A 27,407-nucleotide genomic window follows, 5' to 3' on the forward strand; every position below is an offset into this window, starting at 1 on the left:
AGATAACTGTACTGCCTGCTCTTAGATCTGTGATGGTTCATTCACTCTCTGGTGCTGCAACCTTCAAGAGTTGGATATATGTAATTTATGCACCAACTATATGTTGGCTAAACATGGTTAATGCCAACTAGTTCATGAGATCTGAAGGCCAAACTCAGTGAATTTTTGTCCCAGGTATGCATACGTGCATATGTTAACATAGGTGTTGTGGAGTTTCAGAAGGTCAAGGCCAGGGCCAGATTGTCATTCAACCTCTCTCCTTGCTCAGGATGTTCCTCTGTCTCCCCTGATAGGTTCATCAGCTCTATGCACTTGTGCAGGAGTGGAGCCCATTGGCTAGTACCCTCCCTGAGGTGGTGCAGCGCCTTGTTGCTGTGCGACAGTTGCATGAACAAGGTGAGTTCTTGGGCCTGTTTGGTTTATGGCGAGGACTTCTTACGAACCAGAAAAGGAGCAGGCCTGAAGTCATGAATGTGAAGGAATTACTCAGCCTTTGGGCTTCTTGTTGCCCCAAGGAGCAGTCTAGTGCTGAAGTCTTTTCTCCAGCTGACTTGAGTTCTTATTGGTTACAGCCATGCAATTTGGGCAGCTTCTGACTCATTTGGACACTACCCAGCAAATGATTGCTAATTCTCTGAAGGATAACATAACTCTGCTGACCCAGGTAAGACTTAGAGTGCTGGGAATCACCAGTGGCAGTGCCAGTGTCACAGTCACTAAGATTTCTACAACCTGATCTGCTTGAATGATGTACGCACATCCCTCTTCAGATGGCACATGCTGCTTATATGTGTCACAGTGTTTAAGTGTAGGGTGCAGCTGTTGCACCCGCCAAATGTAATGCGGAGTTGTTTATCCTTTGACTGTGAGATCTAGAGGGAATCTTGATATGTAACATTTGCTCAAGATTATATAGTTTCTAGACATAATTGTGAAGATAGGTTTAACATTTTCTTAGAAACATCAGAGTCAGAGGAACTTAGAGGGTAAGATTTCCAAGCAGGGCTGGTACTTGGTTTCTCAAGACTTCTGACTGATGCTGTTGATAGAGTCCTCAGTGGCTCTGCCTCTCCTTACAGAATCACAGAATTTAAGGGATGGAAAAGACCTTGGAAATAGATCATCTGGTCCAGCCAAGAATCCACTGTTAGAACAACCTCTTCCTTGTAGTGGTGAAACTACTTGAGTCCTTCTCATACAGCAAAGGCAGTCAGGTCCCTTTGTGGGCACCATCAGCAGCAATCCTTGTCTTGCCGGCCCTGTTCCTTCTCCCAGACGAAGCTCTATCAGGGTTCCAGGAATATTATAAAGGAGTTAAAATGATAGGTACAAATACAGTGTTCATCAACGAATCTGAGGGGTTTTTTTATTGTTCCAGATCATGTCTAAATCCCAAAAGAAGGGGCAGATAGGGCAGTGACCCCACCAGAGGATTTGGGCTGCCAGTAAATGGGGGAATGTTGGGCTTATTTCCTGGCATTCCATGCTCAGCTTAGGCCTTTCCAACAATTATTAAAACTAGAATACATTGATAGGTGATAGATAGAGATGATAGATATAGATAGATGATATAGAGCAAAAATTATGCAAAATTTTGCAAGTGTTATGAAAAATGTAAAATAAAATAGAAGTTTGCCCAATTTATTCTATTTGGAGAATGCTGATATTCTTGATGCAGAATGTGTTAAGTTGGTTCACTAAACGAGCGCCTTTGGGTATTAGATAACACCACTGCCCTGGAGCATTTGGGGCTTCCAATTGTAGATAACCTAAACTTGGTGCTTCTGGGTTCTCTCTGTATATGGTGGTAGGAAGGTAAGCCAGGCGAGATCTTTCCTTAAAGTGCCTGGCTGTTTCCCCTTCCTGGCTGACAACTCCCCACTCACCCTCTCTCCCTAGGTTCAGAAAGCCATGAAGGAGAATCTAACTGCTGTTGAGGACAATTTTGCCAGCATCAACGCACGGGTGCAGAAGCTGGCCAAATGAATCTCCTAACTGAAAGGCAGGGCAGGAACATTTGCCCACTCTGTAAACACACACTAATTGCTCTGTCCCGTCCCTACCTTTGTCCCTTTTCTTGTGCGTTCATAGCAGGAGTGGAACCTTCATATGGGCCGGAGGACCAAGCGCTTCTCTCTCTCTGTTAAAAGGCAGGTGCGCCCCCTCCCCTCTCCCAGTGTTTCCCCGTCCCTGCGGGGTGGTTGATTAGAGGGAAAGCTACACTCCCAACTGGAGGGGAAGCTGTGTGTCCTAGTGAGAGAGCTGTCCTTGCCCATCTCTCGGGGAAGGTGCACTGCCTTTTTGGCCCAGAATGAGGGGCCTTTTTCATGGAAAGGCGTCTTACCCACTCAGCATGGAGGTGAATTGTGTTGTATAATTATTTTCTGTCATTAAACTCTGATGCTTATTGCTTTGTGCTGTGGTGTCTTTTTTTAAAGCTGTGACACGATAGGGCCTCACGTGTCTCTTGCCCTCAGATGACTTTGTTGTGCCCTAATCAGCGGGGATTAGACTCCTTTGCTACGTCCAGGCCTAGAGGTGGGATATCTCTACGTGTCAGTGGTTGACATAGCAGCAAGGCTGCGGTCTTGTGCCTGCCTGTGAGCATCTGGTACACCAGAGAGGGGGATCCTCCAGCTCATGGTCTGAAGTTGGGTTGTGCAAATTTGCCATCTGGCGCGCGAAGCTAATGAGGCCTCACATTCTTCTCTTTCCTCTGGGGAAAGCAGCAGCTTCAGGGTACCAGGAATGCCTTGGATGTGGGCCTCTCTCGTGTATCAAGAAAGCAGAAGAGAGCAAAGCTTTTGGCCTGGCACGTACAAATGGGTGCTTTCTTTTGCAGTGTTAATACCGCCATTCATTTCTCAAGAGCCCTCAGAGTGACTTCTGACATAAAAAGCAACGGAAGCAAAGTAAATTTTTAATCCCAAACACACAAATCACTGCACAGATCAGCCTCCTAAATGTCTGCCTGCCATATGTAGTTTCAGTGCCTTCAGCAAAAAAAAAAAAAAAGACCCCAATCTTCCCCCTCAGCACTCCACCCGCCCGGCAGTTGCCATCTAGCCTGGAGTATCTCTCAGATGCTGAATTGTAGTGAATGCTCAGGAAATGAAAAGCAGCCACCAGATTAGTTCAAAGTATTTTGCATGCTTCCATATTTTTGCATAATTTAGTAGTAATGTTAACTTACTGATGCATTCTCCCAGCATGATACTCAAGATGATAGACTGAGCTTTGAAAATCAAAGCATTTGGAAGATTTGCTATCAGGCGGTATCACTGGAGAAAGGGGAAGCCAGAGCTTCGGTCTTGGATTCTACTGGTCACTTAACGTCCCTTCTGATTATCAGAAAGAACCCAGGTAGTTTGTTCACTGAACTTTGCCTCCAATTTTCCTTCCAGCGGTATTTTGAAATCTAGAAGCCTGCAACTACATCAATCACATTGCCTTAGTCAACTATCTGTGTGTGAAGGCTGTTTGTGTGTGTGTGGATCAGACTAGTTCATCTCCTCTTGGGGACAGAAGGGTAGTCAGTGTAATGCTACCAGGTTTGTTTATTCAAGCTCCTAAGTTCAATGAACAGGTGAGTGTGGGAAATATCCAGGACAGTCTATATTGACTATTGTAAGAGTCATCCCAGAACAAAGATCCTTTTCCCACGTTTTATATGTCAAACAAAGAAAGACATTTGAGCAAATGAAAGAAAGCGATGTCAGGTGCAGGGAGGACAAAGCAAAATTTGGTCATGAGGAACTGCTGGAGATGATCAGTGAGCATGACATCTCTCACATAATCTCTCTCAAGCAGGTATATATAGCATTTTTAAGCATCAAAAAGTCTCCTTTTGGCACTTTCTGCTAATTTGACTGTCATTTCCATGCTTCTAATGCAAAGTGATTGTTGGCTGATTGATGACAAGGAGGTCTCAGTATAGCCATGATCTCATGAGGTGAGCTCAGGCAAGTTAGTAATGCTGGGTTACCTAATGCGCCTGAAGTACCGTTAGTCACGAGGAAAACACTGCATAATTTCATGCTAGACCTGAATGGGAATTGGAAGATGCACAATATGGGAGGCAACTGCCAATCTGTAAACAACCTGCTGCTTGTTACTGCTTGATAGTTTTGTCTGCCCAGTAAGACTGTTCCTTTTAGGCAAGGGAGTTTCAGCCTCTCCCGCATCCTAAGTTAAGAATATAGTCCTGCTCCAAAGCTAGAGGTTCAGCTGTTCAAAAACAATCGCGTCCAGCTGTTTTAAATACATATTTTAATACTTGATACAAAACACACACCCCCAAAAATAAACAAATAAAGAAACAGTAACTTCAATCTAAGCTTCAAAATATTTTCATCTGTTAAATTAAAAGTCGCTCCCATAGAAAAGCTACAATTCACAATTGTGTATTTTTATTTTTACAAAACAAAATTTAAGCTCAAAAAAGGAAAATAGCTTTCCCCCCCATTCCTTTTTTTTTTCTTTATACAAAAGAAAGGCCGAAGTTGGTTGGTTGAAGTGCATGGGAGGGAAGGGGAGACACGGCACAACCTGTACAGTATCTACACAGTGCTTTTGCATAATGCGTCAAGAGTTGCAACCAGACATGGGATGGGGGAAGAGCGGTGGTGTGAAGTATTTTGGTCATTCAGAGATGAGGATTGTAGTGTATATGTTTGCGGGGTGAGGAGGGGAGCAGGGGAAGGGAGATCCCTCTGGCAAAGATGGGCAGAGTGTACTGTTGAGCACAGATTCTTTTAACTCCCCACCCCCTACACCAATATGCTGTGACCTGAGTGTTCTTTTGAGGATTAAAAAAAAACAACAAGAAAATAATATATAGTCAAGAGTAGGGGTATTCTTGTGTATGGAGGGAGGGTCCACTTGAGACCCTTACAGTCCCAGGGTTCCAACTGGACTTGAGGAGGAGAACAGAACGGGCTAAGTCACCACTCAGGCTCTGGCATATTGTTGCTCTCTTTGAGTAGCACATAATTAGAGGCAGAGAGGCTGCACTGGGTGGGGGGGAATTACTGAACGACTGAATGACTCCTCCTTGGACTAATGTGGCTTATTTTCCTTATTGCTTTGTACCTTGGCCACTGGGATCAGGACCGAGCTTGCCTGTGTGTGTGAGAGAGCGCATGTGTGTTTGGCAAGGCAGAGAGAAAAAGCGACCGATTCTTGTACTAAAACCCTGAGCCGGTTCTCACCCACATGCAACGCACGCAGGTCTGAGGTAAGGTGGGAAGTGAAAGGGCAGTGCTGTCCCCTTCCAGGAGGACATGGCCCTTGCTACTCCTTGCTGAGGTCTGGGGACCCAACCGTAGGGGGAATCTCACCAGGGGTGGGGAAGACACAAAGGCAATGGCAGGAGGGGCCTCCTGCTTCACCAAAGGAAACTCCTGTTTGGAGCATTGCAAACATGGCTTCAAGAAGTGCTATGGGCATGGCCCTCTTCCCTGCTTAGCCTCTTCCCGACAGCACGCCCCCTCCCCCCAAAAAATGCTGAGACCAGAGCTGCACCTTGTGCTTTTAGAGATCCCTCTGGCAAAAGATTCAGGACCCAGGCAAGTGGTGAAGCTGAAACACATTCATGGTCAAGATGCGCAGAGCCATCAGCAACAACCCATCCGCTTGCTGGTGTTTTCCTCCCCTCCCCGCCGGCCACCCCCGTAGGCTGGGCCCCAGCGATGGAAGGGGGTTGTGGGTGAGGAGAAACAGATGTCCCAAGCTCTCCTTGCTTAAGAATGGACAGTGGTGGAGCCCCCTCAGTTCAGGCAGTGTTAGGTGGCCAATTTCCTCCTCCTGTTTTTCACAGGCCGGCCAGGCCGAGGCCGTCGAGCAACAGTGTAGTCAACCTACAAGGGGGAAAGGCAGGGAAAGAAAAGTTAAGACGCAATTCACAAGTTGGGGTGACTGCATCACTCCTTATCCCTTGCCTTAAAAGGGGGGCATCCTCAGGACCCCAAACTCCCCTTTTGTAGCCTTTGGAGTCCACTGCAGCCACAATTGCCAAAAATCGGTGATGTTTTCTGTCCACGTTGAAACAGAAAACACATGAAAACTAGTATAAGCCATGAAAGAGACTTTTACATAAATTTAAAAACAGAGGCAAAACACACACACTAAGACTGTACCCCAAAGCTTAGGTGAATCCCCTCCCCAAGAAATACTGGCTTGGTCTACTTCACATCATCACCCACCCACCCACCAGAAAAAGTATTTACCAATGGGCTGGACCCTGGATCAACACTAGGACCCCGAATCCGTGTAGTCTCAGGTCGGGCACTGGGCCGGACACCACTGCAAAGAGAAACAATGGACTAGTAAATAACCTCTGAGATATCCCAGGCTTGCCTTGAATTCTGCTGTCTGTGCTCCAGTGTTTCTCAACCTCAGCAACATTAAGAGGTGGCTGGCTGGAGAATTCTGGGAGTTGAACTCCACACATCTTAACATTGCTGAGGTTGAGAAACACTGCTCTACCCACCCCTTCTGGGCACTGATTCTCACCTGCTTTTCCTCCTTCGACCACGTCGTGCTGGTCGCCTCCCAGGAGGGCCCTAAGAGAAAGAATGGTTAGAATGATAAGTATCGGTCCTCAAGATGTCAGCTTCCTAAAGGTACTCTAGAACCAGTGATAGGCCCCTCCATGCGATTTGCCTGATCTGCAACCCGTGGCAGTGTCAGAACCATTCTACAAGGATCAGCTTACACATTCAACTAAGTGGTAAAGCTTTCCTAAACTTTTTCATTTCAGCTTGAAGAGGAGGTGGAAAAATTTAAGTGTGTGCATAGAGACTCTCGTATTTAAATACTCCCTCGCATAACATATGGACCATATTTGATAATTTGGCACATCAGGAAGATAGTTACACTAAGTGTTTCTCCTGTTTTCTACATGTATGGGTTTATATTTAATATTGTTGGAATGAGGGCAAGTTATTGAAACAGCAACACATACATACCTCCCCCACAGTTTGAAGAGTCCAAAATTCTTCCTGAGTAAGCTTTAGAATAGTCTTTTACTTTAAAACCAAAGTCCTCTAAAGAAGGAGCAATCAAAGGAAACAAAACAATGTTTCGGTTCACACATCACACTAAGCCATAATATCAGCATTATCCCACTAGAAGCAGGTTACGTCCTGCAAGACCTCTGCTACTTGCATCTACAGTATAATCTTCCCCATCCCACATGCTCCTAAAATAGCCTTCGACCTGTGACCAAATCCCAGAAGATCCCCTTATCGGGAAAGACTAATGGTATTTGCCAAATGCAGTTTTCCCCAATCTATCTGTATCTAAGATGAAAAGCTGCAGCTTTCCATTTCTAAAAGCAACTGGCCCCTTGTTGGACCTCTGTGTCTGTGTGGGGCTCAGCCTTGTGTCTGAAGGGCCCAGGCTGGCTGCCAACTGCTGACTTTAAAGCTAAGACAGCAGGAAGGGTAGAGAGTGCTGGGAACAGCAGGGGCAACTTGTGTTTTTGGAGTTACATAAGAACCCAGCTTTTCTGGTTTGCAAGCAAAGATTTAGCCTTAGTATTTATTATATGTGAATCTTGCTAACTGTAGTTTATTCAACAAATTATGACTGAGAAAACCATGGCTTAGCATGATGCATAAACCTAACCAGTACCATGAAATCAAAGGGCTATTTGACCAATACAAGAAAAGACAAAGACACACCATTAAGCACTTTCTGGAGGACTGTGGAAAATCTGTTCTTTGCTGGGAATCTCCCTAGTTAAACAGATCTGGGCTGAGCCAGAAAGAGTACTTACTGTATATGCTTAAGCACATACACAAATAAGACATGTTGTGAATTGTTAAGAGGTCCTCAGTATGCGTTCTTTATGCTCTTGCTTTGTAAAGCTAATGAACAATTGTGGCCCACTAGAATGTTACTTAAAAGAAAGTAGCATCAAGGAAGACCAGCATCTGTCTAGAGCTGATAAAAATCTTGGAAGGGGTACTATGCCTTTTAATAGCCGTTACTGGTTCAGAGAGCATATGGCCAGCGTGGGATACAGGGCTCAAACTGGAGTGACCTTTCACCTAAAGAATAGTCCAACATGATGCTTTGTGGACTAGATAAAAGGTCCATCCTGGGGTTCAATGGAGTTGTCAACCTGGAAGTATCCTCAGAAAGCTTCTTCCTTTTGGGGTGTTTGGACCATTGAAATAAAATAATTTCCCTGCAACTTCCTCGAACTCCTTCCTTGTTCCATCTAAGCCTTCCCCCACCTGGTACTCTTCAGTCATACTGAGACTACAACCCCCAGAATTTAGCCACTTGGCTGGGGATTCTAGGGGATGTAGTCTCCACATATCTAAAGAGTACCAAGTTGGGGAGGGCCATTTCAACACTTCAACGTACCTTTATCTCCTGAACAGCAAATGGACCTGCTTGGCTCTCTGCACTGCTAGCCACCATTTCCCCATTGCAACGCCAGGTGGGATGTGACAGATGTCCTGTGCCCAACTCAGGAAGCTGGCCATTGAAGTGCCGCCTACCCCGGCCCCGCCCACCACCACGCCGTCCAGTCTTGCTGCCCCGGAGTGGCCCTCGTGGAAGGCTGCTGGCAGAGTCCCCATTCAGTTCTTCTGGGCCACGTCTGAGCCGCTTATGGGGAGAGTGGGAACCGCTGGACTCTGGCCCTGCAGGGGCCTCCTGCTGTCCTTGCCGGGCTGGCTCAAGGGCTCTGGGCGACTCTAAGGCACTTGGGAGGGCAGTGTCCGTGCAAGGGGGCAAGACAGCATGGTGGCCTGGCTCAGTCTCTGGCACAGGGGGCACGCTGGATAAGGTTGAGGCTGGAGGTTCGCTGGGTAGCACCAGTTTCTCTGGGGCACCGAAGCCAGGGTTTAGCTGGCAGAGAGAGAGAGAGAGAGAGACAGAGAGACAGAGGAAACATTCGTGAGATTATTTTATCTTCTTTGTAGCTTCAGAGGTTGCTTCTCCAAAAGCTTTTTTGAATTTACATTTTGTTAAGTGGATTAATATTTGAATGTTTATGTTGCTGTTAAATATTCTATTTCTCAGGACCTTCTTCCTAAAGGCCATTAATATCATGCTCATCAATTGGCTTATCCTGGTCCTTTCTCACCCTTTTAACCTCTCAGGGAGCCAATATATCAGACAGAGGTCTGGACCTGGACAAAGGATGTCTAGCTAACTCACACTTAAACTAAGTGGTACATTTAAACATGTTTCAGAAGACAGTGGTTGTTTAGACTAGGAAAACTGAATCCCAGCTGGGAAGGTGAGGAATAAGGAGACTCCACTGTCTCACTGCTTTTTTTCCCCTAACACAGCTGTTGGCCTCATCTTTTTTTTTTATGTATGTATGCATGCATGCATGCATTCCTATGCCCACTACTATTCCTTCTGAAGTAACATACCTGATTTTTCTCTCAAACACACTCTTCCACAAGCTCAGCTTTATCATCACAACCACCTGGTGAGTAAGTTAGGTTAAGAGACAGTGTGTGACTGGCTCAAAAGCAGCCAGGGAACTTCAGGGCTGGGCGGGACTTTGAACCTGGGTCTTCACATGCCTAGCCCAAATTCATTTCCCCCACCGGCTTTGCGCAGCAAGGTGCTCAGTCCAGCAAGAGGCTCTCCTTTTTGCTGGGAGGCCTCCAGCAGCCCACACTTGCTGACCCGAAGGCTGGGCTTGGAGCTGTCAACCTGCTGGGGCCTCACCCCTGGACCTGGGAGTCCCAGCCTTTGTCAGCTGCCCAGAGGTCTGGGCTTCTAGTTACCTGCCCAGCCTGGAGGGAAGCGAGGTGAAAGGGGGGTAGAGTAGGGCTGTAATGGCTCCCGATAGGACCAGGTGCTTCACGGCTGCAGAGTGCCAAGAGCAGAACAGCAGGTGGGGGGCTTGCTGAGTGGGACCAGGCAAACCATGGCAGAGGTGGGAGTGTAGGGGTTTGTGGTCTGGCTTGGGTGGGAGTGTTGTGGGTGGGGGGAAGCATGAACAGTTGGGCCTAGGACAGAGGAACTGGGGGTGGGAGGGAAGGGGGGGCAGAGAGAAGGCAAGTGGGGCTATTGGAACTGACAGGCAGGGGAAGATATGGCAGGAGTCTACGGGTGGGATGCACTTGGGAACATCAGGAATGCTGTTTGTGAATGCCCCCGTTGTCCTCAACATTCACCCTCTCAATCCTTAGTGGCCCTGGACTCTGCTTGTTGCTTTTGAATGCCGGGTCTGCCCTCATCCATGACTCGATTGTCGATGAGGGCACCACCCTGGCATTATCACTGAGACCAAGGTGGGCCCAGAGAAATGTACCCATCTTGGTTTCAGGTTTTGCTTACCCTTGGGGAAGCAGGAAAGGAGGCGGATACACCTCCACAACCAGCTTCAAAGGATGGGACACTAAAAGAGCATCCTATCCTTGCTGACCTATTCTTTGGATGCAATCCAACTACAGTAATTATGTGAATGCTTATGTTTGTTTATATGCTCCTCGGCCTTGTAATTTATTACTTAGGCTGAAGAGTATTCCCAAGCTAGTCTTCCTAACACCTGGAAATAAGGATTGGCTCTATCTTCCTTTAACATCCTGGAAGAGATTGATCCCTGCTGCTTCTGCTACTGCCCAAGCAACAACAGATTTAATTTGTTCGCACTGGTAGCTGCCTTTTAATTCATAATGTTGTTTGGGGTATTCTTGTTATCTCTCTCTCTCTCTCTCTCTCTCTCTCTGCCTCTTTATCTCTATCTAGTTGTTAGACTACCCAATTCCAAAAATACTCTGTGTGGCTTCACAAGATTAAAAAGCAAGAAAAACTAAGTTATTTATATAAAAAGAGCACAATTGCCCAGAGGGAACAAACAAAAGAACACCCTCCCACATAACTCCCAACCTCAAGGGCTCACCAAACCCTAACCCAAGCCATGGGGAAAGAGTCGGGTTTTCAGGGCTTGCCTGAAGGAGAGAAAATGGGGCCCTACAAACAGAAAGCAGGTGTTGCAACTGAGCAGACTCACTTCCTGCATCCACTAAATTACATTGCTTTTTTGACCCCAAGCCAGCTGACTGTCTGATTGAACAGGACAGGCAGACATTATGTGTCAGCCCCACTAGGTAGACCAGGCCAGGAAATCAACTCCACAGGAAGACTAAAACTACTTTGATTGAGATTGGCTATAATAACAGAATCTTGCAGTTCTGACTGTGTGGTATCTCCTCCTCCTCCTCATAGTTCAGTGAATGAGGGAATTGTCTGTCTGAGCTGCTTCCAAAAGTTATTTGGACCTTCTGGACTTAAAGTGCTTTGGCCCCTTTTGCCTAGGCAATAGAGCCTACATCTTTCACCCTCTCAAGGTCATCCTCCTTACTCTCTACAGTATGGGAGACAGATGGTCCCACAAACAGTTAGGTGCTATGCCATCTAGGGCTTTATAGGTGAATTGCACTTGGAAGTTCAAGATCTCCCCATCACTGCTCATGCCACTGTGTTCTAGACCAGCTATAGTTTCTGAGTGGTCTACAATAGCAGTCCCATGCACAGTATATTACAACAGTCCCCGCCCCCCTGATGTGACCAAGATGTGAGTCACTGTAAGGAGGCCTCTCAGTCCAGGGACAGGTGCAACTGGTGTACAAGTTGGATGTGGGTGAAGGCTGTCCTGGCCACAGCTGCCATCTGCTGCTTGAGTAGAAGCTGAGAGTCCAGGAAGCCCCACTCTCAGATTGTGCACCATTCCCAAATGGGGGAATGCAACACCATTCAGGACCAAAAGTGGAGACTCACCAGAATCAAGAGCACAGAGTACTCAGTCTTGCTAGGGCTGAGCTTGAGCCTGTTCTTCCCTATCCAGACACCAATAGCCTCCAGGGCAAGATCTTGGTGGCACTGGTCGGTCAGCCAGGGATTGATCATACATCTGGGTATCACCTGCATACTGATGACACCTGATTCCGAACCAACAATTGACTTCCCTCAGTGTCCTTGCATAAATATTAAACATGCGAAGTGAGAGCATTGAGCCTTGTGGCATCCTATAAATCAGGGTTTTCGGTTTCAACCTCTCCTCATCCCAGCAAAACCAACAGAAACTGGCCACCCGGCTCCTATTTCTTGCAGCCACAGGATATTTTAAATTTTCGAGGGAAATTCAGCAATACTCAGCATCTGTCGGTGTCAGCCCCAATAGGCAGCCTAGACTAGGAAATTAACTCCACAAGAAGGCTAAAACTACTTTTACTGGGATTGGCTATAATAACAGAATCTTACTTTTATTTATTAGATTTTTTATCCTGCCTTTATTATTTTTATAAATAACTCAAGGTGGGAAACATACCTAATACTCCTTCCTCCTCCTATTTTCCCCACAACAGCAACCCTGTGAGGTGTGTTGGGTTGAGAGAGTGTGACTGGCCCAAGGTCACCCAGCCGGCTTTCATGCCTAAGGAGGGACTAGAACTCTCTGTCTCCTGGTTTCTAGCCCAGCACCTTAACCACTAGACCAAACTGGCTCTTGCAGCTTGATTCCTGCAGAATCTTGCTATGTAGTACCTCCCTACTTATACTTCAGTGAATTAAGGAGGTGTCTGTCTGAGCCACTTCTGATTATGTGTCTGTTGTAGACTTAAAACAAGTTTCACCTTTCATTACCCTAGCAACAGATCTTGCATATCTCCATCAAGGTTATCTGTCTTACTCTCTACAGTCAGAAACTGCATGAACTATTAGCCAGGAATTTCTGTGTTTCCCTTGAAAATTTAAAATATAATGCAGCACCCCTGTGGGTTCACACACACATTTTGGGAACTGGAGGGCCCAATGAAAAAATTACTGGGATACTAAGAGTGCTGTGAATTGAGAAAGTTTGGGAACCACTGTTCTTTACAGTAGCCCAGTAGATGTTCTTGAGGAATGAGTCACTCTAAAAAGGATAGCTGGTTGGCAATCAGCAGATGCAATAAGACTGAAGAAATAATTAAATTTCACTACTCTTAACACAACATTTTAATCCCTAATACAGGCTTCTATACATGCTCAGTTGGTTCACTCTTTGTTTTCCTCCAAGGTGCTCTAGCCTTCTCTTCTGACATTTCATCTCCTGGAGTTCCTTGGAAAACTGACCCCCTCCCTACCCCTCGTCCCTGGGACTGACATATAGTGAGAAGCTGCATAAGAGCGATCTGGTCCAAGGCCCTCATCATCTGGTCATTCCAGGCAGAAACTAAGGTCTCAGACAAACAACACATCAGGTCCTCAGGAAAAACCTCAAGTGTCCTCTGAAACTCCTCCAGGTTCATCAGGCACCTGGGGTAGACAAGCGAAATAGGTAGCACCTTCTTGCAGGGGGAGGAGGGAATAGCACTGTTACACCAGAAAGCAATCAAAGAGTGATCTGACCATGGCAAAGGACTGATGGTAATGTACTTCACCTTTAGATCATATCACAGCTACCCCAAGGACAAAAACCAGATTTAACGTGTAATCTCTGGTACACATTGGTCCCTTGATGACTGGGTTGCCATGAACTCCTTAGCTGCCCCAGGTTCAGCACCATCTAAAGGTTGGTTAAAATCCCCAAGGACTCTCAGCCCCAGGGAATTAACCATGACCCGGCAATGGAATCAATAGTTTTAGTGAACTCCTTTGAACTACCTTATATTGTCCTTACAACACACTCCTTTTTTTACACAAAATGCTTTGAGCACAATCTATGCAGAATTACAATATGCAAATGCATTATTGTGAGTACAAATTTATGAATAAAAAAATGCTCTTTTATCCTAAGTACGGATGTAGTGTATGAGAGAAGAGCTAAATGCTGCCCGCACATCTGCCCTGAGGCTGACAGTGACGTCCTGCTTACCTGTAAGCTCTGGAGGAGGCAGGCCAGTGGGGTGGAGCCAGCTAGTAAGGGCAGCTGTCCTTGGAAAAGCTGGATTCCGAGAGGCCCTTGCAAACTGGGTGGCAGAAGAGGCTGCGGAGCCTGGAGAAGAGGACTGCCAATCAGTGAGGGGCCTGAGGCTGGGTTCAGTGATGAAAGATCACCTTCACAGGGGCAAAAGCAAGGAGGTTAGCTGTGTTGCTGGCATACAACTATCATCAGCACTAATGCCAAATATCTCTAAGGGTGCTAGCAGTGAGGTTTTCTACATCTCTTCTCTCCCCTCCAAACTTACAGTGAACATCTGAAAGGTGAGCAGGATTTTGTCTGCTATCCAGTTTTGGCAATTCAGAAGGTATCTGAAAGATGCATCTGGGTGCATACAACTGCTCCCATTTGCAATGGAAGAAATCAGGTATATGTGGCTGAATTCAAGAATCATCCCTTCACAGTTAACTCCTGCACAGGCAGAGGTTGGGGCCAGTAGGCATAACTCTATTCCCTCTCTGCCCATTCATATCAGCAGGGGAATGCCAACACAGCCTGGGTAGGGAGAAGCAAATTGTTGGCATGTTCACACTGGACAGAAGAGCTTTCCCAAAACTGCTGTTCTCCAGATGTGTTAAACTACAGGTAGTTCTCGCTTACCGGCTGCCTTATTTAATGACCATTCAAAGTTACAATGGCGTTAAAAAAAACAGCTTTGCAACCATTCCTCACATTTATGACCGTTGCAGCATCCCATGGTCACGACATTGCCATTTGTGTGCTTCACAACTGACTTCCGACAAGCAGAGTTAATGGAGAATGTGGAAGTAAAATTGCAAGTTGCGGTCATATGACTTCTCACTTAACAACTGGGGTGATTTGCTTAACAACCAAAGGGGAAGTGAGGTCATAAGAGAGCCAGTCTGGTCTAGTGGTTAAGGCAACGGGCTAGAAACCAGGAGGCTGTGAGTTCTAGTCCTGCCTTAGGCATGAAAGCCAGCTGGGTGACCTTGGGCCAGTCCCTCTCTCTCAGCCCAACTCACCTCACAGGGTTGTTTTGTGGGGAAAAGGAGGAGGAAGGAGTATTCGGTATGTTTGCCACCGCCTTGAGTTATTTATAAAAATAATAAAGGCGGGCTAAAAATAAAAAATAAAATAAAAATAAATAAAATAAGCCTGTCGCAGTCACATGATTTTTTGCTTAGTGATGGCAGTGCTTAGTGATGGTGTTGCTGGTCCCAATTGTGGTTGATAAGCGAGGACTACCTGTATAACTCCAATTTTCTCCTGCCAGGGAGAATCAGGTTGGAGAAAGCTAAGTTTAGAAAGGCAAGAGCGAAACATTAAAACAGTAGGACGTCCATGGGGGGCAGCTTCTTTCAGTTGAGGGGCAATCATTTGGGCTCTAATATCTCCACCTTCCCAGGAGGTTGGTATTAGAGAAGATGACTATTAACTCACCCAGAAGCGTGGTACTCAGCAGCGGGTTGACAAGCTGGGGCAATAAGGGATTCAGCCGCCCAGAGGCACTGGGGGTGCCCTCAGTAGTTGTTGGTGTGGTGTTAGTGGAGGTAGGTGCCACAGGAGTGCTAGCCAGCCCAGTCTGGGATGGAAGGACAGGAAAGGCCTGAGACGGGAACAGAGCCACCAGGACAAGCCCCCCAGATGACTTCAGGAGAGGATGCAAGGCTGCTGCTGAGGCTCAGCCACCAAGTTTGACCCTAAACAGGGATTCTATCCTTTAAAGCAGGCACAGACCTCTTTTAATATCAGTCCTTTCATTATCTAACAACTGGTTCATAACTATAAGGCAAGGTCCCTTTGGAGTCACACATTCTTAGTATATAATTAAGTCAATGGATCAGTATTATCCCAACAGCAGCTGGATATATCCCGTGAAGCCTCTGCTAGCTGCAACTATATTCTTCCCAGTCCTACATGTTCCTAAGATAGCCTTCAATCTGTGACTGAATCCCACAAGATCCTTTTAACAGGGGAGGCTGAGGGGTGTTCACTAGATGCACTCCCCCACCCCCCAATCCTTCCATGTCTCAGTGAAATGAAAAACACAGCTTTCCACTTCTAAAAGCAACTGGCAAACCCTTGTTCAACCGCCTTACCTGCATAGGGCTTGGTCCTGTGTCAGAAGGGCCCAGACCAGTTGCCAACAGTGCTGAGTTTAAAGCTAGGACAGCGGGAGGGGTGGAAAGTGCTGGGAAGAGCAGGGGCTGTAGAGTTTCAGGCAGGCTGGCGAAGGGCTCCAACAGGGGCTCTGTTGCGGCTGCTTCCCTCTGCCCTTCGCAAGTTGCCTCTGGCAGCGCCAGCAGCGATGCCAGGAGCCCGCTTGGCTGTTGTAGCAAATCCAGGCTGGGCAGCACAAGAGGCAACAAGGGCTGTCCGTCTGGCTCCTCCTGCAGGTTAAGAGGGGGAAGGGGTGTCTCTGGGCCCAAGGTCAGTGAGAAGGGGAAGGAGCCCAGGGGGAGCAGCCCAGGAGGTAGAGCATTCCCAAACGGCAGGGCTTGTTCCTGTGCCAGGAAGGGGAACGGATCGGTGCCTGTGGGCAGCGGACAGCCCACGCCCCCACCTTCCACTGTGCTGGTGGTGACAGTAACAGGGCTGGGGGTGGGAGGGGCTTTGGGAGTCAGGAGAGAAGCCGAAGCAGCAGCAGCAGCACCTGGAGGAAAGAAAACAAAGGCATCACAGATCGAGGGCCTGTTCCCAGAATGGATGCCCTTTGCAACACCTCCCGGCCAGAGCGCATGCCCAGTGCCATATGCAGCCAAACTCTCAGCAATTCACACTCAGGCGCTTACTCCGCTTAACCCCTTACACAAGGGTTTAAATTTCCAATGTAGGCTTGTGAGCAACATCTCCATTTTGGGGGGTGACAGGGCTCCTGTACATTTTAAGGGATATACAGGGAGCCAAATTCATCATGGTGCAACTTCCCAATACACAGTGCTGGGAAAAGCTGCTCCTGTTCAACTGCTAAAGGCTCAGGAGCTTTGTGTTTCCCACCTTCCAACCCCAACTCCTCAAAGTTAGCAATTCTGCTTGGGCCTTAAACCAAGGCCTTCCTATAGTCTGTTGTTCACAGCACTTTTTGCCAAAGTGTAAGCCACAGGTACCACAAGAGAGTTTGGTTTGAGTAAACTTTCACAGGAATGTGGTATACCACTAACTATCTCTCTAACCATCTCTCTCTGGCTGTCTTTGCACAATATTAAAAAAAAAAAGGCCTTTGTCCAAATGCCTGATTAATGTGCACCTCGATTTATTTTATTCAATGCTCCCCCAAGCCCTCCATTTCATACATGGCTCTTTGGCCCAAACTTTAACCTACTGTACCATTTGAACCAGAATCTGTAACCTGTGACGAGTCTTGATTACAAATTCAGGTTTCCGCACACTGAGCTTTGCATGAGCAGAAAGGGTCAGATGGCAATGTGGCTCGGGCAGGGCCTTTTGGTTCAGCAGGGATAAGGTCTGCTCTCCAGGCCCAGAAAAGGGAGGCAAGACAACCAGGAGGCCTGGCCAAAAGGTGATGCCATGGGGCCAGCAATCCCCTGCCTTCTCTCTCCTTGAAGAGAAGAGGAAGCAAACGCCCCAGGGCCCCCAGACAGCTGTCACTTGGCTGCAGCTCCCAGTCTGGGGAAGGCAGGCCAGAGCCAAGGAAGGCCACCTCCACCTCCATGCACAAACCTACCTGGGGGTCCATGGGATCCAAGCGGGGAGGTGGGAGGTTTTGGCTGTGGGGAACTCCCTGAGATCTGTTCGGAAGACGTGGAGGCCAGCTGCCCAAAGAGGCTGAGGAGCTGGCTGTTGAAGTCTTGGAAGGGGGGCAAAGAGTTGGGGCTGTCGCCAGCAGGGGCCTGGGGAAGCGGGGGCAGGCTGGGCGTAGGTGAGCTCCCAGGAGGAGCCAGCAGACTGAGCAGGGAGGACAGCGGCTGTACCGGGGCAGCTGAGCTCGGGGGTCCGTTCTTGGCCTCTCCTCCGGGGGGCTGGTCCCGAGGCCAGGGGTGTCGGGTCAGTGTCTCCTCAGGGTGGGTGACCCCGGCCTGCCCTGCGTGGGAGTCCTTGAGCAGGCGCAGGACGGTGGGGGAGCGACGCTGCCGCCGAGGCGTCCGCCCGCCCACCACCGACAGCAGCAAGCGGTTGGGTAAAGTGCTGGCGGCCAGCTCATCAGGGCGCCCCCTGCTGGCCAGCTGGGCCTTGGCGGCTGCGCTCAACAAGCTGCTGGCTGGGAAAGAGCCTGGGCCCTGCGGAGGAAGGAGCAGCAGGCCAGGTGGTCCTTTGCCTTCCAGGGCAGCTCCTAAGGGCACTGAGGGCAGGTTATTGCTGCTTTGGTTGGTTAAGGCGTTGGTCAGGGGTGCTGCGTCCAAGCTGGAGGGCCTGGGAGCCAGGCGGTGTCCAGGAAGGCCCTGCTCGGAGGAGGCGGAGGAGTGCCGGGACCGCTGAGGAGAAGGCTCGGCACTGCCTGCTGACGAGGAAACCGAGGAGAGGCTGGTGGGGGCAGGTGAGCCAGCGGCACTCGCCTGTGACCCCAGAGGGATGGGGCGGCCACTCCAGGGGCTGCCCTCTTGACCGGACCCCGCCTCGTCCAGCAGGGGGAAGAGAAAACTGCTGGAAGAGTAGGGCCGGGGCGATGCATCTGTAGCGGTCTTGCTGGGCAGGAAGGACTCCCCAGCAGCATTCAGTTCAGACGGGAAGGCTGGGCGGGCGCTGCCATTGACGGTGGCCGGAAGACGGCCTGGGAAGACATCCCCAAAGAGAGTGTTGTGATGGCGGGGAACGGAGGAGCTTGGGCCAGACCAGGCACTGCCATAGCGATCAGAGGGACACTGCAAGGAGAGATCCGGCCCCTTGGGCAAGCTGGTCGGAGCTTTGCTGGAAAGAGTCTGTGGCAGGCAAGTGCTGGGCCCTGGCGTGGCTGGGTGAGATGGCAGGGTCAGTCCAGCCCCTGGAAATATATACAAAGATGATTATTCTCCAAAAGGAAGGACAAGCAGGAAGCCCCACTTTACACCAAGAGGCTGGCTAGGTGATTGGAGGGAATGAGAACACAGAAGGTAAGACAGCAGGTACAAAAAATAATCTAAAATCAAGTTTCTTTTAAACAAGCTGGGGCACCCAAGTTCCTCCACCTCAGCAGCAAGACAGAAAAGCTAATCTTCACCACATTTCAGATCTTCAGAGGCATATTTGTTTCCAGTTTTAAGGCATGCTTCTTTTTTTTCAATCGGGTGCCATTATAATATTGTCATGGAGTTACTATAATCGGGGGTATTATCATTGTTACTTATTGTTTTTACTTTTTTTTTCTTGTTGGTTTTAATCCTACATTTGCCACGCAGAGTCACAGCGGCAAGACGGGTAGCTATCTGCATGGCTATATTAAATACATACATACATATGAAATATTTGTTTAGAAATCTTTATTTATTCAGAAATAGCCTTACTTTTTTTGTGTGCGCCACTGATCTTGGCATGGCTTCTTAACAGGGCAATCAAGAATTTCTTAACAGGGCAATCAAGAATTCTTACTCAGACTCTTGCTCATCCCAAGCAAGAGGGCAGATGACAAGCACCACGACAAAGAACAGCTGAAGAGGAGACGTACGCACAGAAAACAAAACCAGGCCATAAAGCAGACAACAAAATTACCTGGCCCCAGATGCGGCAGGCCCAGCGGCCCATGGCTCTCCATGCTGCGATAAAGTGTGGCCATTGCCACAATTTTCCGCCGGTGATTGCAGAGCTTGGTCATGTCCTGGTCTCCCTTGCTGCCTTCACTCCCAATCACTATTGCTTCTGGGTCGAAGTTGAAAACCTAACCGTAATGGGGAAAGGTTAAATGGCTGAAGACCCACCTTCCTCCAGCGTAGAAAGGGTGCTATGGCAGGAATTCGGCCATGCCTTGGTTCTAGTTGGAATCAGGACTGTGGCTGAATATCAGAAACCTCATGTTTCAAGTTCTTATGAGCCTTTCAGAAGGATGTCCCACTGATTTCAGTGGGATTTGAGCACAACCTCTAGCCCTTGATTATCACTGCATGCTGCTAGTGATAATTTGAACCTGTGTTCAATTTTAATCTAAATGAAACATAATCTAGTTGGGGGATTGTCTAGGTCTCACCCATTACTTTTTGCCAGCAAGCTACTCAAAGCACAAGTGTGGTGCTTGGCCTGGAAGAGATTGCCCTCCCCTGGATTTCAGCATGTACAGGACCACGAACTGAAGCATTCTGCCTTTCTACACTAGTGTGTACTTACAGTAGCTAACTGTAATAAAAATACAGGACATAAAATGAACCATTAAAGAAAGGAGATTAAAATTGACAGTTAAAAGACTAATGAAAGAGCAAGTTTTGGTTGCTCTTAGGAAGAATGGGGGTTCAATGTATCTCTTCAAGAACTCCATTCCACAGCCTGGAAAGGAACCAGAAGGTTCCGTCTCTTTGGCCAGCTAAAGGAGACTGAGAGTGGCAGGTGTGTTTGTGTGTCTGTATGTGTGGGGGTGTGTAAACTTTAGAAGAGCGTCTCCCACAGACCTTAATTGCCAGACAAGTTTATAATGGGTGAGGGGGCCCCACAAATCTATGTCTAGCCTTAGAACCCTACTGACGATAACGAGACTTGCCGAAGCACAGAGGTAGTGCAGTCTTCCTCAAACTGGTGTCCTCCAGGTGTCCTGTAATTCAGTTTCTATGCTCTCCCAACCAGCCTAGCCCACAGGTACGATTATGGAAGCTGATCCAGGAGACACCTGGAGAGCCCTACGGTAAAGAAAGCTAGGGTGGAAGATCATGTTCTTCGCTGATCTATCCCCTGACTAGCAGGAAATACGTCCCAGTGATAAAGCACGTGCTTTGCATGCAAACGTTCCCAGGCTCCGTTCCTGCCACCTGCACAAAGACTGAGAAAGACACCTGGCTGAAACTAGAAAGCTCTAGGCAGCCAGCTAGAAAAGCTACAGTAGAAGGACCAAAGTCTAATTTGCTGTAAGAGTTTCCTACGTTTTTGCTATGCATGATTAGTCTCTCTTACTTGTGGGGATTTGTTTCCACTTGGGCAAAGCTTGAAAAATTCTTCCCCAGATCCCACTCTCAACGTATCAGGCACTAATCAGCTTCTCTCCTAAGTCCTCTACCTTGTGCACGTTGAGGGGACACTCCAGTCCGCACTTGCAAGTGCCGTCCGCCAGCAGATACGCACGAGTCTGCTCCAGTGAGGCCAAGCTTGTCCCACTAGGACTAGGAGAAAGAAAAGAGGGACAGCCCAGATTAGCACGAAAGCAGCAGTGGAGGAGAAAGAAATGGTCCCGTGCACAGCCGGGGGCATACTGTACCTGATATAGCACACTCTGCCCTCTTCCACCCTGCGCTGCCAGCCCACAGGCACAGGTGTGACTGCTGGGCGCCCACCTCGATCCACACCAGAGCACTCATCGCCGCCATTCATTGTGCTCCCTCAGCGCTTGGGCACCTGGAAGAGCCCACGGTTATTAGGATGGCAGTGGTTAAAGAGCACTGGGGGCAGCAGCAGGAGAGGGTCCCAGCTAGTATCAGTGGGGATGGAAATGTAAGAGACATGGATCCAAGAGCTGAGGCCTACTCTAAACTGAGAAGAGTGAGGCCTACAGTACTTGCACAGGCCTGACAGCATTGAGGAGCTGTGGAGTCTCAAGGCTTCTGCTGCCTTTACAAACAAGGCACAGATTTCGCCCTTAGCTATGCTCCAAAGCCTGGTGTCTGAAACTGGGTCCCTACCTCCAAGTCTCTCAATTCCCCAGGTAAAACCTTTGGCAGAATAAACAGCTTGCCTCTGAGCCTTTCCTATCTGGGAAGGTGAGATTAGCTCTAGGACTGCGAGAGGCTTTGTGTCATGGGTAAGAGTTATTATTAGCTGAGCCAGGAGCAGAATGGCTTCAAGCCAAGCTATACAACCAACAGAATCACATGTTGGGGATTCTGCCACTTTGGATTCCAGGTAGGAGGGAGTCCCATCTTCTTTTACAATGGAGTTTTTTTTTAAAGGACAACAACAACAACAACAACAACAACAACCCATATTTCCCTACTATATCTTACAACCCAAAGTGGTAAAGCCATAGAAGAACTCAGCCCTAAGATTCTAGGTTGGGGAGAAGCACAAAGACTGGGGCCATCCGAGAGAAAGAGAGCAAACAGGCCAGGAATGGCAAGTGGAGAAAATAAAAGAGAGAGACAGAAGTGTGGCATTGCATGAACTGGGATGGTAGCAGGACATGACCTAAAGCAGCAGAAGGTCTGAAGGGGGTCAAGGAAACAGACTTGCATTATCTGTTTGCCCCCCTACCCTCTCCTCCCCCAATTTACTGGGCCGCTCTGCCCTACTAAACAAATTCAGGAGAGAGCCGTGAAACAGCAAACAGCTGGCTGATCCTTTAATCCAGCTCTGCTATGCAGATGGCTCGTACCTGCTCATGGCTGCAAACCTCGCGGCAGGCGATGTTAAGGCTGGGTGTGTTCCCTTGAGGCACTCATAGTCTAGCAGCCTCCCTTCTGAGAATCCAGATGGTGCCCTGTCCAGCAAGCTCACGCCACTCAGCAGCCACACTAGCCTACCCCTGGAAAGGAAGGAGAACATGAAGTTGTGACTCCTCAGGTGAGGAGAAAGAGGGAGATAAGATTCTCCAGAGGCAGTTGTATCTCTTGATAGAAACCAACTGGGTCAAATATATATATATATATTTGCTAATATTAGGACACCGTTCTAATGTATCACCATTCCAATTTGTCACTTTAAAATCAATCACGCCTTACTATTTGGTGTGGTACAAGGAAGTGATAGATACACACCCAAGGAAAACAAGGCCTACCATTAGATTCCCAATTATTATGAGGATTAAAATCCCAGTTTAAAGAAAAAAACTTTATTCTCTTTGCCAACTTGAATGTGACTGCAGTACACTGCTTAAAATACAAGGCGCCATGGGAATCCTTGGGGAACTGACCTGGACATATTGATATATATTGCACACCACCAGATCCCTAACCCTTTCTCAGCATAATCTGCACATTCAGCCAAACGGTAAATCCTTAAAGAGACAACAGTCAACTTGGAATACATCAGATATTTGGGGTAAGAGTTCCCATATTGGGGGAGATGGGCGGTGACATACATACATACATACATACATACATACATACATACATAAATATGCCACACAACCAGTTAACAGGGCCAGTGATTGGGGATTCTGGGCATTATAGTTTAAAGCATCTTGAGGGAACCACCAGGTTACCTGCTCTTGGACTAGTTATATCACTGCAGATGAGGGTATAATTTCCCACTATTCTCTTAAATAAACATGCAGAAGAATCCAGGTTCAACCTCTGGCGTGTTCATACAGAAAAATCCTGCCTAAAACATTGGCAAAACACTACTAGACCATGTTCACAGTACAGTACTGTACTGGGTTAGTTGGACCAATGACCTGATCTACTGTAAAATAGCTTTCGATATTCCTCCTGGCAAATAAACATTTAACCAATCAGAGGAAAAGGTTTCAAGCCAGCCTATTCCCTGTTGCATACAAAATCCAGAAATCATCCCTATTCATCTGGAATACTCCTCCCTAAGTGCATGACTTTTATGACTGGCACAAAATCAAACCAATGAGCCAGTTGCCTTTGCTGCACATCCATATCATATGCTAATTTTTCTTATTCATATGAGTGGCATTTCTAAGCAGATACAGAGAAGCAGACAAGATATTGGGTTCTCCCATGCCACAAAGGAAAGAAGCTTCTACAGAAACATGTTGGTGCTGGCTAGAGCTTAGTAACAAAACATACAGAGAGTATGAGTAATCAAAAGAGGACTGGAGGTTTACAAATACATTCATTTGTTAGTAGCCTACAAATGCCTGTGGGCTAGTGGTCCATCTGCCTACACATGAACTTGTTAGCTTATATAGACAACCAAGTATCTACTTTTGAAAAGCTCCCTGGCTGATTGCCCAAAGGCAAATCATAGTCACCTAAAATGATCAGAAGAAATGCTTATTTAGAACCCTAAACATTAGCTGGGAAATCCACACACTTCAAGCTAACCAAGGATTAAACAACAGGAGTACAACATGTTATATTTCTCTTCATTGCAGTCATAAAAACTGATAACCCAATTAGAATTAATTACTGATGGGGGAAAAAAACAGATTAAGTTCACATATTGTGTTAAGCCAAGATTTCTTTAACCATGGTTACTGCATCAATCACAATTAAGCCAAAACCAAATGACTCACATTATAGTTTTAGTGTGTTATGAGCCAGATCACAGCTTGAACTGCTCTGCTCTGCCTTTAACAGTAGCTTGGCATGCAGAAATCAGCAGAGCTAAGTGTGATTACCTACTAATTCTACAGATCAAGTGAGTGTAAAAGGCATGAGACAGGATCAGCCATTAAAAAGTTGGCATTTCCTCTCACCACACACAGATTGATTAAACTGTATCTGCAGAATTCAGAAATCCAGGGGAAAAAAGACTAGGAATGGTTAATAGACCTGCTAACACTGATTGCCCCCTCCCCCTCCATTTATCACTGATACCGCTAAAGGTAGACAGGCCTAAAGCAGTATAAAAAACAGATTTCTTATTTCAGACTAGGTGAATATAGACTATTTTTTTGTGCCTAGGTCTTTTTCCTTTGAGGAAACTTATCTGAAAGCAATGTTGAAGCAGTAGAAAAAATGAAACATTCCTCTTTCTTTTGAAACCATACTGTGGTGTTCACCTTATTCTCTATTTTTTACATTTCAAAAATACTACAAACAACAGGGGAAATCAGAAGGATGCTAATCTTATCCTCCTTAAAGACAGCCCTATTCCTGAGACTGGGGCCTGTTGTACTAGCTGCTGCCCTGAGTGAAACTTAACACCTACATCTAAGCAGCCATCAGTACAATGGTGGGGAAAGGACAGTTCAGTATCCAAATTACAGTGCCCAGGCCTTGTACTGTATGTCACTGAATGAGGCTTAGGTTGTTCTGGTTCTGCTGCAAAGGAATCAACAGTATATAGGTCTATCCTATTTAAAAATTTTAGACTTGGCCATATGTTCTTTGGATATATTCAAGGCATTTGATTCTTTGGAGGGGACTTTTTAAAGCAGTATAGAAAACTGTACTGACCCACAGCAGGAGGGTAAAAAGCCAGATACTATGTGGAAGAACTCCTGTTGCCACTGCGTAATGGAAGCTGGCAATACGCTCAGGATCTTGTAATACTGGGTGGATATTCTCCATCAGGATAATCAAAAGTATACAGCAAAAAGTTTAGGCCACTCTCAGATTGTGTAACTTTAAACAAGGTGAGCATTGATTATGTTCTGCAAGGTGTGTTTACCAACTCTAGCTGTTTTCAACAAAGACATATAGTACATTTTGAACAATCAACAGCACTGGAGAACTGAACCCACTTCTTCTTCTCTCTCTCTTTTTTTTTGGAAATACTGTACCTGGTGCCTTCCAGACGTTTTCAACTTCAGCTCCCATGATCCCTAGCCACATGATCAATTGCATGGAATTCTGGGAACTGTAGTCCAAAATATCTGCAGGGCAGCAAGCATGTTCTCTGGAGCCCCCGCAAAGGCACAAAATAAATAAATAAATAAAATCACAAGACAAACAAGTCAGGGTGAAAGTGTACAGTATATTACACCATTCATTATTACTGCCTGGATTCCTGCCAGTTAGTCCCCTTCACGAGAATCACTTGCCATCCAAAATTATGAGAATGAATGGGGATTTTGGATAGGAAGTGTCACTTTCAAACTTTTTAACAATTACCAAGGGTTACCTGCCTGATAAGCAAACTTCTACTGAAGAAGATCAAAGGTACTACCTAGCTTCCAATTTTTTTTTCTAAAGGTAATAGTTGATGCTTAGTTGGGAACAGCCAGAGCAATTCTATAGTCTGAAGAAAGGATTCAGAACGAGAATTATGTTCTACTCTGGCCTTTCCCAACCTAGTGCCCTCTGGATATGTTGGACCACTATTCCCACCATCCTCTACACAACACATCAGCATACTCTGCCTCTGACTTGCCTAAATGATCATTAGAAGGTCTATCAATTTTTTATTTTGGCTCGTTATTGAAGGAGTGGCAATAAATGGTCATAAAAATTAAATAAACAGACAAACAAACAAAACCATTTTTGTGGTGACTTTTAACCTTTGAATCTCATTTCTGCTTGGCAGGACCTGCACTGGAGGTGAGCTGTCTTTTTTGTTTCCGCATGAAGTCTGAAAACTATCAACACAAGAATGGGAAATATAGAAATCAGATTCCAGTAGATTTCCCTTAGACAAGAGATCTGTGGGGAAACATAGCTGTGACATGCCACCCTTCTGTCCAGAAGAATTTGTCACCTGCAGTTTAAGAGACTGAAAACAGGGACTGGAAAATAGCACTTGGTAATGTTCTAGTACTGCCCCTTCTTCCTTGGGTTATGGACCCCCTTCATCCCTGTGGGGTGGGGGGGCTTAACTTTTCTCACCAGAGCAGTAACTGAATGTCTGGGAGTGGGGTTTGGAGCCCCATCCCAAAGAAGGGAGGACATAAGGCAACCAAGCACCCAAGCAACCTTTCTCCTTAGCCTTGTGCAGTCGGGTTTAAATGGGAAGCCCCCCCTCCCCAAAGGCATTATTTATTCCCTTTTGGTACAGGAAGAGCGGTTTAAGAGGTGGCGGCCAAATCGCCCTTTCCCAGCAGCTCTTCTGAAATGGAAAGGCTCGGCAACTCCGGCAGAAGTTTGAACTGTCAAGAGGAGCTGCAGGGGGAGATCGGCGCGACTCCTGGCACTCACAACTCCCTCGCCTATGCCAAATGCACCACCGAGTCCGACTTCAGAGAGTGCCCAGGGCCCCCCTTTGGCACTTACCTTGGTTCATGGTGCCCCCTCCCCAGCAGCAGCTGCAAGCTCCAACTTGTACTCCCGTCTCTCCCGGGGGCTATGGGTGGTCCCCCACCTGCGGTAGGTGCCCGGTGGGTGTGTGGGTGGGGGGTCAGGGTGCAGGGGATCGCTGGTACTCTCCACCCCCACCCCCCAGTGCCTATCTCACTCCCTCCCTCCCCCCTGGACTCAGTGCCAGGAAGAGGAGGGGGTAGAGCAAAGGAGCTTCCTCCCTGGCATGCGCACTGGGGGCCGGGTGAGGGTGGAGGTTGGGGAGTGGGGGAACAGCCCTGGGAATTCCGTTCCCGACCTCCTCCGCTCTGCGCTTAGGGCGCAGGAGCTGCGCTTTGCGCGCAGGGCTCACAGTAAAACCTGGCCCGGGCCCTTTGGGTTGTTTCAAAGTCCCGGTGCGGAAATTGGAGCGGCACGCACAGCAGCGATCCTTTCGCCTGTTGTCTGCGGCCTGCCTTGTTTTCCCTTGCCATTTAAGATGCTGGACAACGAACTGCTTTCCCCAGCCCGTGTCTCGAATGGATTTGCAGTGGCTGTGGGTGCCTTTGGAAAGGACTCAGTACCGCAGTGATCTTTTAATGGGAGTGAAGGATGAAGTCCTACACCTTGCTTTG

At 47.4% G+C, this 27,407-nt stretch overlaps 2 protein-coding genes across 4 annotated transcripts in view; one reads left to right on the forward strand and one right to left on the reverse strand.

Annotated features, from left to right (window-relative positions):
• The window catches only part of DCTN2 (dynactin subunit 2), a 50,328-nt gene extending 47,921 nt beyond the window's left edge, over positions 1–2,407 (forward strand). Inside the window, exons 12-14 of the mRNA XM_063293913.1 lie at positions 294–396; positions 573–664; positions 1,900–2,407. Coding sequence (XP_063149983.1) covers positions 294–396; positions 573–664; positions 1,900–1,986 — 282 coding nt within the window. The 3' untranslated portion in view covers positions 1,987–2,407. The remainder of the gene's footprint in view (positions 1–293; positions 397–572; positions 665–1,899) is intronic.
• Positions 2,408–4,808: 2,401 nt separating this feature from the next.
• Positions 4,809–27,142, reverse strand: MBD6 (methyl-CpG binding domain protein 6). 3 transcript variants are annotated; one of them, XM_063293914.1, is made up of 13 exons: positions 26,770–27,138; positions 22,302–22,451; positions 21,192–21,328; positions 20,994–21,096; positions 19,508–19,673; positions 17,550–18,803; positions 15,964–16,517; positions 15,305–15,446; positions 13,838–14,019; positions 8,377–8,865; positions 6,514–6,563; positions 6,228–6,303; positions 4,809–5,858 (listed from the first exon to the last, which is right to left on the reverse strand). In XM_063293914.1, exons 3-13 carry the CDS (start codon positions 21,302–21,304, stop codon positions 5,784–5,786), a joined length of 3,204 nt encoding a protein of 1,067 aa, XP_063149984.1. In that variant the 5' UTR covers positions 21,305–21,328; positions 22,302–22,451; positions 26,770–27,138; the 3' UTR covers positions 4,809–5,783. The 3 variants fall into 3 exon arrangements, 2 of the variants coding, with proteins under 2 accessions (XP_063149984.1, XP_063149985.1); XR_010067241.1 differs by lacking the exon at positions 4,809–5,858 and adding an exon at positions 6,969–7,046 and having other exon boundaries at positions 26,770–27,142; XM_063293915.1 differs by lacking the exons at positions 4,809–5,858; positions 6,228–6,303; positions 6,514–6,563 and adding an exon at positions 6,743–7,046 and having other exon boundaries at positions 26,770–27,142.
• Positions 27,143–27,407: the final 265 nt, after the last annotated feature.

The sequence above is a fragment of the Candoia aspera genome, chromosome 2 (assembly GCF_035149785.1).
Source record: "Candoia aspera isolate rCanAsp1 chromosome 2, rCanAsp1.hap2, whole genome shotgun sequence".
Taxonomy (NCBI): domain Eukaryota; kingdom Metazoa; phylum Chordata; class Lepidosauria; order Squamata; family Boidae; genus Candoia; species Candoia aspera.